Source organism: Nicotiana attenuata, chromosome 3 (genome assembly GCF_001879085.1).
Source record: "Nicotiana attenuata strain UT chromosome 3, NIATTr2, whole genome shotgun sequence".
Lineage (NCBI taxonomy): Eukaryota > Viridiplantae > Streptophyta > Magnoliopsida > Solanales > Solanaceae > Nicotiana > Nicotiana attenuata.
The window spans coordinates 70,644,216-70,656,752 of NC_031991.1; the positions used below are offsets into that span (position 1 = coordinate 70,644,216).

The window sequence follows — 12,537 nt, forward strand, 5'->3', positions numbered from 1 at the left end:
ATAGTAAAAATCACAAGTGGATGACATACGAAAGGAAGAAAATTTACTTACTAGGAAAACAGGTGTGATATGCTATGTGTTGGGATCTAATCCCCCACTGAAAGTAATCGATGGATACTTTAGGAGAATATGGGGAAGCTTGGGGATTGATAAAATTGCACAAGTGAATAGAGGAGTCTTTCTGATACGATTCCACACAATTGAAAGCAGAATCAAAGTTATTGATGATGGAGTCCAGATGTTCGACAAAAAGCCAGTAGTAGTGAAGCCATGGGAACCAGAGGTGGATGTAAGCAAGGAGAAGGTGGATAGAATTCCAGTATGGATAAGGCTTAAAGGATTGGATATTAAATACTGGGGGAAGAATGCCCTTACAAAGATATCAGGAATGTAAACCATTAAAGGCAGACAGAGCAACAACCAATAAGGAGAGATTAGCATTTGCCAGGGTGCTAGTGGAAGTCTCAATAAATCAGCAGTATCCTCAGCAAGTAATGTTTGAGAATGAAGTGGGGAAAATTATCAAACAAGAGGTGTATTATGAATGGAAGCCTACGTTATGTTCAAACTGCAAAAACTTTGGACATGACCTGCAAGATTGCAGGAAACTGCACNCCTGTAGCAATCCCGCCCATGATCTGCCCTTATCTACCTTGGGATTATCTGGTTTCATCTGAACTTCTGCTCGATTTTCCTTTGTAACAGCACTTTGCTCTGCATGTACTGTTCCATTGGATTTCACAGCACTTGAGTTTGCTTTCTCTGCGTCAGCTGTTGTACCTTCAGATCTGCTTATTATATTCTCCTTCCTAGCTAATTTCATGTTTGGATTCACTGGTGTTACTAGTTTCTGTGCATATTCCCCTAGATCTGGCCATTTTTCCTCGCTTTCATGCTCAGATTCTTCCTCTTGCGTTACCTCGCTAGTTTTAGCCTTCCCTTTGCCATGCTCTGTTGCTCTGGTCATCACTATCTTCTGATCTAGTACCAGCGTCCTTATTACCTGTTTCCTCGGTCTTCCTCTTCCTCCCATTTTTCCAGTGGGCGCAGGTTAGTATTCACCTAACGTGCGCCGAGAGAGAATTTGGAAGGGAGTGAATTGTTTAATAACTTTTTTTTTCAAATTTCACTTGTAGAATTATACTGTGTTGTTGTTGTTTCTTGTTGTTGGAGTCTTTTTTTTTTCTTTTTTTTTTGCAGATGCTCCATCTCAACCTTCGGCATGCCTCTTCAATATTTGTTTGTTTAGCTTCCAATAATTGTTACGGATCCATTCCTTTTTAACTTTATAAAGTGAACAACTAAGGCCTCATTTGTTTGCACTTAATGGAGGTTTGAATTTTAATCATTCAGATCTCAGACATTAAGTGCGTTTGTTTTTAAAGTCTGAATCTTAATCATACAGATCTTAATCATTAAGTGTATTTTTTTTAACTTCACAGCTACTTAGTGGGTCTGAATAGGTCTGTATGACTAAGATCTATAACAAAGACTTAATTTCATTAAGATGCTATCATCCACATTCATCATTAATTATCATCACCGCCTACCATTATCAACTATCACCATGCCACCCACTATCACCTTACTCAACCACCACCACCATTACCATCATACTCAATCATAGCCACCACCATTATCGACAACCCCCACCTACCATCCTCACTACCCCAGCACCATCATTCTCAACCACAACTACAAATTCATCCACCTCAGCTAACCACCCCATCACCATCAACAACCATAGCCGACACTGCCCACCATTATAAACTACCACCACCTTCCTCAATCACAACCACCACCACCTACCATTATTAATTATTACCACCCACCACCACTATCCTCAACTATAATCGCCATCACTATCAATCACCACTAGCTACTACCTAGAACCACCACCATCAACTACCCCCTCTAGTCGGCATTCAGAAGCACCATTGTTAGCCATATAATATCAAATTAATTAGTATTTTATTTGAATTTTATGTTTATTAATTTTCAAATAAAGATAATTTTTATACATTCAAATGTTAAAAAAAAACAGTCTTAATCTTTTAGTATTCGGATCTTGATACACATCTTAATATATTCAGATGTGTATTTAGATTCAGTTGTCTTAATCTTAATGCATACCTTGATATTCAAATGTGTATTCAGATTTAGACGTCTTAATCTTTAAAAAAAACAAATGAGACTTAAATCAGTTAAACAATTCTTCCCCTATCAAACCATTGTCAAATGGAAAAAACCTTTTTTTTCATAAAAGGGTACTTTTTTTTATTAGGCAAATTTGCTTACCATTTGCAACAACAACCCATTTACAAGTCAATTCAAGTAATTCTTTTCCTTTTCCTATTAGTTTTTATGAGTGTTATGCTAATTCAATAATTTTTATATGTATTTTTTTCATTGTTATTATTATAAAATGAGTATCTTTGTGTATGAAAATTATTTGGATATACAATACCGTCCTAGCTAATTTTCATTAGGTGCTTATCTGTTACTCCATATCCTTTTTTAACATCACTAGGAAATTTTAACTGTATTATGCTAATTGTCGTTCATTAGCGGGCTTTACTTCTTTACGTCATTTTATTTGTTCAATTTTACGGTAAATATCTTGGGATGGGACAATATACTAATTGTTTCCTCCCATTTTTTCTCCTTCATTTGTGTTCATTATTTTGGTGTTGCTTGCTTCATTCCAGGCAGTGACGAAAGCAGGATGTTATTCAGCAAACATTATATTTATTTATACCATTTTTTCTGTTGATGTGTTGTTCTTTATATGGTAAGATAAATTTCTATAAAATTGTAATATAGTTTATTAATATTAATATTATTTTATAAAATTTTATACAGTTAACATGAAATACACGTGCAACGCAGGTGTCCGAAAACTAGTTAACAAAGAAGTTGGAGAACTCCAACTGAACAACAGTCAAAGGTTATTGATTCTTTTTATTTATTTATTTTATTTTATTAATTAGAGGTTATTGTATTTGAAGTTTTGAACTCATATTACTGCGTTACAAAACTATCACACAAGAGGATTTCTAGTTTCCTTTTTCCCTCTTTTAAGATTTCTAGTTCAGAACTCAGAGACTTCTAGTCAAGGGACATCTTCACTTAAAATATAACTGACCGAAACATAGAAATTTTTAAAAAGGAACAAGTGACTAAATGGTTCTTCTTTCTTCTACCGTTGTAGTACTAATTTTCTTATTCTCAGCAGGTTGACAGTTTCAAACGTTGAAATAGATCCTTTCTTTACAAGTTGTTAAAGATACTTTTTTTTTACGGGAAAATGACGTTGTATAGCCGCTCTCAAAATAATAGTCGAAAATATATATATATATTATATATATATATATATATATGTATGTATGTATACATTATGTATGTTATATACAAAAAATATATAAATTTTATATATTTTTTCGGCCACTGAATGTAAATAATTTTTGACACGGACTAAAAATGATAATATCCCATTTTTTATTTACATTGCTGAATTGTTAAAATACCTTTAGTGAAACTTATTATTATTGAGATTTGGACAAAGTCTTCTTTCATCAGGCCCTGCTATGTAATTATTTTGTCCCCAACACTGAACAATTGGAATTTTTTAATTCAGCAGTGTGTTCTTACACGATAGTTATGATGTTGGAGACATAATTAAGTAGATAAATATTTTCTTAAAATTTTTAAACTTTTAGGGGTTGTTTGGCTATTGGTTAGAATGATACAGGTATTAGTACAAGACATTCATTAAAAAGCTTCAAAACTTTGTTTCAAAAATTGAATTTTGCAAACAAAATTATTTATTTGGAATGATTGAGAATGTCCTCTGGAGTTTATATCTCAATTTTGAGAATTTAGTAAAGATTTGAGGTGATTTTGGTTAGAGTTTTATATTGAAAATCGGAAAAAGAAAAGGACAAACGTATTGTATATATTTCGTATATCGGGTGTAGAAACGACATACAAAATATATACAACTAACATAATTGTTTACAAGTTGTATATAAATTATATGTGAATTATGATATTTGACTAGATTTTATAGAAAAAGATTGTATTCAAGTTTGTAGATAAATTGTAAATTTTGAGCGATTTGTATGTATTTTGTAAAAAACTTTAGTTAGTTTTTATGGATAGAAAAATAAAAATAATATGTATAAATATATTTAAAATTTCGTATATGTACGAAAAAGTTCCGTCGACAAATAGTTGTTAAAGCCCACAAACTAGGACATGGGCCAACCCTTCCTCTAAGAAGCGATTGCTGAGAGCAATTATTAGCCCGTTTGGCCAAGCTGCAAAAATCAGCTTATTTTGAGAAATGCTTTTTTTCAAAAGTATTTTCGATTAGAAGCAGTTTGTGTTTGGCTAATTAGTTTGAAAAGCACTTCTGAGCAGCAATTAGTGTTTGGCCAAGCTTTAAAAAACTGCTTCTAAGTGTATTTTTCTCAAAAGTGCTTCTCAAAAAAGTGCTTTTGGAGAGAAGCTACTTTTTTCTGCTTCTCCAAAACTGCTTCTGCTTCTCCTCAAAAGCACTTTTTTTCCTTTCAAAAGCTTGGCCAAACACCTCAATTTTTGGCCAAAAGTGCTTTTGGCCAAAAAAAAAAGCTTGACCAAACAGGCTATATGAATAGGCCTAAACAATTGGCCCTAGTGTTAACCCCATCAAAACAAGGGAAAATGACANCGCGGGCTAAAAGTAATAGTACCCCTTTAAAACAACATTATTGTTCAAATTTAATTAGTTATAACTCCTTTTGTTTCAATTTATGTATCTTAGTTTAATTTGGCACACAATTAAAAAGATAAATGAAGATTTTTTAAACTTGTAGTTAAGTTTGTGCTATTATAATATTTTTGGACATCGTTATCTTAAATATGTCACAATATTTGTGTGATTATAAAAGTTTCTCGTTAAGAAAAAAAAGTTTAAATTTAAATTATTTTTAAATATAAAAATAAGTTATTCTTTTAATAACTTCCTAGTGAGAAATAGTTTCACAAAAACTAGACGGGATAGAGTAATGCATTTTAAAAATTAGGTAACTTTGAAAAGTTAAAAAGAAGAATAATCTAAATTCTAAAACATTACAATATGATTGATTAATAAATTGGCCTTATCAAAAAAAAAAAAAAAAAAAAAAAAATTCCCTTTTGCTGCAAGGTCCGTAAATTGGCCTTACCTCATCAATTATGGAGAAGTATAATTGGAGGGGGATTATTTACACCTAATAATATTAATTATTATAATTATGTGATATATTCATGTAAGAATACATAAAAACTAGAGTGAATTCCATTTTACCCCCTTAACCTTTTAGTGTAGGGAAATAATACCCCCTTCACCTTTTGAATGGAAAAGAGAACCCCCTTTGACAGTTACTGAGCTTCTTATTTTGAAGAAGTTCTCTGAATTTCCATAATACATCAAAATTGTAACAGTTTTCTTTTGGACAATTTGGAGCAGAATAGCTTTTTTAGTGGTTATCTTTCATATTGTAATGTTGTTATGGGATTTCCTTAGCTATACTAATAGCATTTCCTGCTAGAACTGGATTAAACTTCTAGCAGTATATTATTGAAAGATGTCAGATCCTCAGCGGAAATGGTTTTTAGAATGTGTTTCAGTGCTATGATGTGTAAAAATATTTACAAAATCTTGTTACTTATAAGGTAGTAAATCTCTACAATTTTCGCACTTCTCCTTTGTATTCCTAGATTCTTTGCGACTACATGCTGTGTTATTTGTTTATGTTATCTTATTTCCTTGCCATTGTTACCGTTTGCTTATTGTGTCCTTTTCACTGTTCTTGAGCCGTGGGTCTAGGGGAAACAACATCTCTCTTCCTTCACAAGGTCGGGGTAAGGTCTGTCTACACATTACCATTACCCGATTCCACGTGTAGGATTTCACTGAGTTTGTTGTTGTATGGTAAAAATGGTATTTGACCTGCTTTCCCATAAAAAACTACACTGATTGTGTTAGAAATCTTTACAGTATATAACTTAAATTCTTTATATTTTGTTCTTTGTGCTCTGACATTGAGATACTCTTGGATTTGATCAGGTGGACACATTAACCCTGCTGTGACATTTGGTATGTTTCTGGCAAGGAAGTTGTCTCTAACCAGGGCAGTTTTCTACATTGTGATGCAATGCCTTGGTGCAATCTGTGGTGCTGGTGTTGTCAAAGGGTTCCAGCCATCTTTGTATCAGGTTAAGGGCGGAGGTGCCAATGTTGTGAATCATGGTTACACCAAAGGAGATGGCCTTGGTGCTGGGATTGTTGGCACTTTTGTTCTTGTCTATACAGTTTTCTCTGCTACTGATGCCAAAAGAAATGCAAGAGACACCTATGTCCCTGTGAGTACTTACTTGACTTCTCATTTGTAATTTAAATTTTACTGTTGAGCTATTTAATGTGTGTGTGTGTGTATTCTAACTCATGGTTGCGTTTTACAAATTTTGGCACCTCTCCCAATTGGATTTGCAGTGTTCTTGGTTCACTTGGCCACCATCCCAATTACAGGCACCGGCATTAACCCAATTGTTGTTGGAATTCAAATTTTTTTATTTTTCTGGTAAACTTTTGCATCAAAGGGGGTTCTCTTTCCCATTCAATAGGTGGAGGGAGTATTATTTCCCTACCCTAAAAGGTTAACGGGGTAAAATGGAATTCACTCTAAAAACTAACCATGGCAAATCATCAAAGTGTATTAAAGAATATTTATTGATTTGATATAAACATCGATGGATTTAATGGATTTAAGTCTTTGTGCAGCGAAAAAATGCATCAATATTAGCTGTGAAGATTAACTAGTTAATAGGTGTAAAGGCTGGTATACAAATCAAGTTTAACAGTTGGAAACTCACAACTACATATTCCATTCATATGGTATTTATAATACATCATACAAATGAGTATTGTTACAAAGAGATAACCTTGAGAAGACTCCTAAATCCACTAAACTAGGTAACCTTGAGAAGACTCCTAAATCCACTAAACTAGGACTCAAGGAGACAGAATAATATTTGAACTACAGATAATTCTAAGGTGGTCTAACAATAGGAAGATTAATCCATTTATTGAAGGACCCCGGTGCATCACAAGATCTTAATGAATAGATTTATATTATTGTTGTCGTTGTTGTTATTAATCTGAAGAACAAAAAAACGAATTTAGTAAATAAAGGACAAAAAATATCCCTCATTCTCATGCTGGCACGGTTTGATGAGCCTTGGCTTTTCGATGCCTCAGTCTCAATTTTTATAATATATCAGCAGGGATAGGAGTGTCAACGAATATTTAAAAACCGATTAAATCGGCTGAACTGTACCGTATCGAACCAATTTTTAGGTGTCTTTTAAAGAAAATCACAGGTTTTTATATAAATTGTAACCGTACTGATAATGAGCATTGATTTTTTATTATATGAAAATAAATCGAAGAAATACCAAACTGTACCAAATAAGTTTACTTATGAAAAATATATTTATATATTAAGTTTAAAAATAATAAAACATTTATCATTATCTCCATCTCGCATTACGTGAGAATCATGATTGAAAAACTGTACAAGAGCATCAAATGGATTCCTCTGTTGCTAGTGAATTTCATCAACACCACCATAATTCTTCAATTTTAAAAACTTGATATTCTTGTTTGAGGGTGAAAATTCGAAATTGATAGTCGATTATTGTTAAAATCATCCAAATATTAATTATTTATGCTTAAATATTTCCTTTAAACGTTGATATAGTGTTTTGCTTAAAAAATCTCAAAATTTCACTATTGATTCTTAGAAAATGTTGAAGAAAACAAATTGTATCTGCTTGATTTGCTATTTTTGGCGAAATTGGTATCATATAGTCCTGAGACTAGGCTGCTTATCGGGCGGATTGGGCGGTTATTTACTCTTAACGGTTTGGCTTATCGATTTTTGGCTTTTAAATGTATTAAACCGCTAGCCACCCGATAAGATATGAGACGGATTGGTATCGGTTTAGCTCTTATCGGGCGGTTTATCGGCCTAATTCAATCTATACTGCGTGCATTAATCTATATTGCGTGCATTACATCCCAAAGTAGACTACATTAACGCCTACTGTTAACGCCTAACATATGCCCTCTGTTAACGCCTATACATCACCGTTAGAATCTTAGAGACACAGATGGATTCTAATTTAATCCTAGAAAACGCAATACATGAAAGACAAGTTGTAATAGCCTCATAATGCTTACTTCAGAAGTTAGCACTAATATACATTTTCATTGTTGTGTATTTTAACACAAAATCCAGTTAGACTTAATAGGAAATAAGCAAGTACACCGGAAGTCATACCGAAGTATGGGATTCTAAATGTCACCAATGATTTGTGATGGTTAGTTCATAGCTCTAGACTTTAATCTAGAACCATCAAAGAGACTGAGTTTGGCAGAAGAATCACTGTGTATTTTTTTTATATATATATACCAAACCGATAAGCCGTTAATAAAAAAAAATTTAATCCGTTCCCCGTCCATTAAACCGTTAACCCGATACCAATAAGCCATTAGGCTTCGGTTTCGTTTCGATTTTCGGTTTCGGTTCGATTTTGAACACCCCTACCTGAGACTTTCCAACTTCAATCCTCATATTTTTATGGAATTTTTACCTCCTATAGCAAAGTTTAACACTTTATTTATTTTAGATAAATACCATTTTTAAAAAATTATATTCTATATATACCTTTTAATATTATAGCAAAATATCTAATTTTGGTTACCTCCTACCCCTAAGACACTAAATACGCTATTCAGTTACACTATTTTCTTTCTCTCTCTACTTTGATACGCTATTCAATAATGAAAGCAGTAAGTTTCCTCTTTATCAATTCGCCATCTTCAACTGCTCCAATCCGAACCAGCGAATTCACCATCACCGACCGCCGTATAATATTCAAATTCAAGTGCGGATGACTCGTCTTCGTCGTCGTCGTATTGATATGGGCATATTTGGTCTGATTTGAATTCTTCTGAAGGCTACAACGGAATGAACCTGGATGATTTGTCGGCGCACACATGCAATGTGTTTTCTTCTGATGATGATTTTGTTGGCCGCTATTCTGCTGTGGTTCACGGCGGTGAACGGAATGGCGGATTCGCCGGAGATTAGGATTTTTTCTTGAACAAAGATGACGGAGTTTGGGGCTGAGCAACTTGATTTTCTGTTAATATATTTCAATGCATTTTCATGTATTTTATTGTATTCATTGTCTTTTTTTTCATTGTAATTCAATGTATCTCGTTGTATTCCATGTATTTCATTGTATTCACTCTCTTTTTCTTCATTGTATTTCAATGTATCCCGTTGTATTCTATGTATTTTATTGTATTCACTGTCTCACTATATGCCATGAATGTATTCATATGTTTTTTTAAATTAATATAATTTATGTATTCAGATGTATTATATAATTTTCGGTTGAGAATCTTTTTTAAAACTGAAAATACAAAATTTGTGTATTATAAGTGAGTTTGTTGAGTTATATTAGGAGTCTATTATGTTAATTGATTCACTGTCCGTTTAAAAACAATATAATCCCCTGTTTCTCACTGTGAATACAGTCGAATACAATAATCTGTCCAGCTGCAATCCCATGTTTCACGCTATGAATACAGTCGTATACACTCGAATACAACAACTGATTAGCTGGACTTCCCTGATTCACGCCTATTTTTGCTACTGTATTCATGAATACAATAGCTTAAATACATCTAATACATCTTATATCTACAATCCGTAATATAGCAAATGGTATCTATAGATAACTAATTGCCATTAAAAGATAGTCCTTTATGAAAATTTCTCTATTTTTTTTTTGAGTTGAACCTATTCCGATTGGTCTTCTAGCCCTAAACATGTCCACATATCTTGACGTCCTTGATAACCTTGTTCGAGTCTTACACACCTGGGGTTTATCTTAATTACCCCATTGAAGTCCAAAATTTACTCGAATTAAATTATAATTTTGTAACAAATCCTTTAAGGACCATTTTGGTTAATTTTAATGAGCTTAAATTATCATTTATAATAAAATATTACATGACTTTACTACATGTAATCGTATAGGTAAAAAAATATATTATGTATAGTATACAATATTACGTTGAGGGAGAACTGGAAACACAAGGGCAAAATAAATATTGCAAACTAAATTACTAGGAGAGAATGTCCATTGTTCAAGGTTTGAAAGTCAAATTAAATTTTCAAAGCAAAGATGAAGTAATTTACAAAGGAAAAGTTGTGCTATACGTCAAACGTATATACTGTATTTATTATTCGTATGTATACTTTCAACAAATTTAACATTCGTAGCTATATTTGCATTTTATAGCAAATCCATGAAACAAAATTAATTATCTCGTAGGCCAGTTGGTTAGAGCACCCGCTTAGTTAGCTGAGGTATTGAGTTTGAATATCAACAAGAGGATTTTTTAATCTTTATTTCTATATTTCGTCTTGGTTGTTTCATTGCGCCCACGAATACAGTCGATACGAATATAGTCGATCAGGGTATGTCACACCTCATTTTTACCCTAATGGGGTATAAGAGAGTTTTTCCAATTAAAGTGACAATAATCGAAACAGGATTATTTATTCAAATTCAGTGTCGCCACTTGGGATAATTTATGGTGTCCCAAGTCACCGGTTTAAAATCCCGAATCGAGGAAGTTTGACTCTGTTTTACAGTCCACGAAACACAGAAGACCGGGTAAGAAATTCTGTTAACCCGGGAGAAGGTGTAAGGCACTCCCGGATTCCGTGGTTTTAGCACGGTCACTTTAATCATACCTGACTTAATTAAATCGTCTAATTACGTATTGTTAGAACCTATGCACTTTTTCTCTTCTAATTTAAGAAGAAAGATGAGGCACGCGTACGTGTACTCATTTTATTTGGCGCGTCAAGAATCATGTCACGCGTACGTGTACACAATTAATCACGCTTTATTATTATTAAGAAAGTTTGGCCGAAGTTGCGCGAACGCATACCTCGATTTTATTTTTAGAACCATAATTACGTCACGCGAACGTGTACACAATCACGATGATAGATTAAGTCGCACCTAAAGCAAGCTACGAATATTCATTTTAGAAACCGTAATCATGTCACGCGAACGTGTACATAATCACGATAATAAATTCAAAACGCGCCTAAAGGTTCGCCTACCCGGGTGTGGTCGGCCTAAACATGTTCCTATCGATCAAAGCAATAAAATTAAACTAAATAAAAGACTCATGTTCTAATTTTTCTTTCGAATTAACTGCCAACCCCATACAAATGTTAAAGTCAACCACAAGATGATTTCACAAAGTCATTTAATCAGCAACAAAGTAGGCAAAGATAATTTATAACTAGAACAGAATAAAATGCAAGAAGTCAGAGGAGAGACTTAGACCTTTCGTATGGCAAAATTTCCTCCTGATTTTGATTAAGCAAGCACGTCTATGAAGAGCTTTATACAGCAAGGATGTCGATCAAAATTGAACCGAGAGATAAAATTTTAACAATAACACTTCATTTGTATTTTGAATTCTGGATCGGAACCACAAACCACAACGCTCGAACGACACCACCACTAACAACAACTTCGAATAAGGCTCAAATCCGTTCTCTTGTGCAACACAGCAGTAGCGTCAGCATTCATGGCAATAGCACCACCAGACCACCTGCTGCTACACTTTCCAACAATTCACCATTGTAAATAGCTCTCTCTCACTCTTATGATCCTAAAACTAAGTAAATTCGAAAACATCATTTGTTGTAGCAACCCTTTTTTTCATTTCTCTACCTATGTGTGCGTGTTATGTGGTGTTGTTGATTTGGAGGGTGTGCGGCGAGGAGTTGGAGATGAGCCGGGGGGTCAGCAGCTGACTGGTTTTTGGACGAAGAAGAAGGGGTGGTCTCTCATTTTCCGGTGAGTTGGGTTGCGAGGGTGGCGCTGGAATGGGGTCTCTTCAAGTTCTGGCTGCACTCGGTTCTTCGAGTGTTCAAGGGTTTTTTGTGTTGAAAATGGAGATGAAGGAGAAAGGGGAGACGGCTGGGGGTCCTCCTCTAGGGTTTAGGAAGATGATTTATTTATGTGGTTATGAAAAATGATCTTGGACCTTAGATGGGGATGGGGATGGAATGAATGGCTTGGATTAATTACTCAAAAAGGGCTGATGGGTCAAAAGATTGGGCTCAGGTGTAATATTCGAGTTTGGATCCTAAAATTGGGCTCCAAGACTCCAAAAATTATTGTCCAAAACCTCAGCTAAATCCCTTTAATATAAGATAACTATACTACATAATGCAAAAATTAATCTAATTAATTAAACTAAATTATATATAAAATATGAAACTATTTTTGGTATTTTCAAATATCATAGTAACATAAAAATAGGGTTAGATTAAAATTATCGCAAAATTAAAAGAATACTACTAAAAATACTAATATTTTGAAACAAAGTGGAACTATATATATATA

General features: G+C 33.7%; 1 protein-coding gene across 1 annotated transcript; it reads left to right on the forward strand.

Moving 5' to 3' along the window:
- On the forward strand, positions 5,630-6,609 carry LOC109224490 (probable aquaporin PIP1-5). Its single transcript, XM_019389068.1, has 3 exons — positions 5,630-5,663; positions 6,092-6,386; positions 6,486-6,609. Exons 1-3 carry the CDS (start codon positions 5,630-5,632, stop codon positions 6,607-6,609), a joined length of 453 nt encoding a protein of 150 aa, XP_019244613.1.

What these genes read in the sequence shown, in the direction of transcription:
- LOC109224490 (XM_019389068.1), top strand. Translation starts at nt 5,630, where the DNA reads ATGGTTTTTAGAATGTGTTTCAGTGCTATGATGT. An exon ending in GTGTTTCAGTGCTATGATGT is followed by an intron (nt 5,664 to 6,091) that starts GTAAAAATATTT and finishes GGATTTGATCAG; the next exon opens with GTGGACACATTAACCCTGCT. An exon ending in GCAAGAGACACCTATGTCCC is followed by an intron (nt 6,387 to 6,485) that starts TGTGAGTACTTA and finishes TTGCGTTTTACA; the next exon opens with AATTTTGGCACCTCTCCCAA.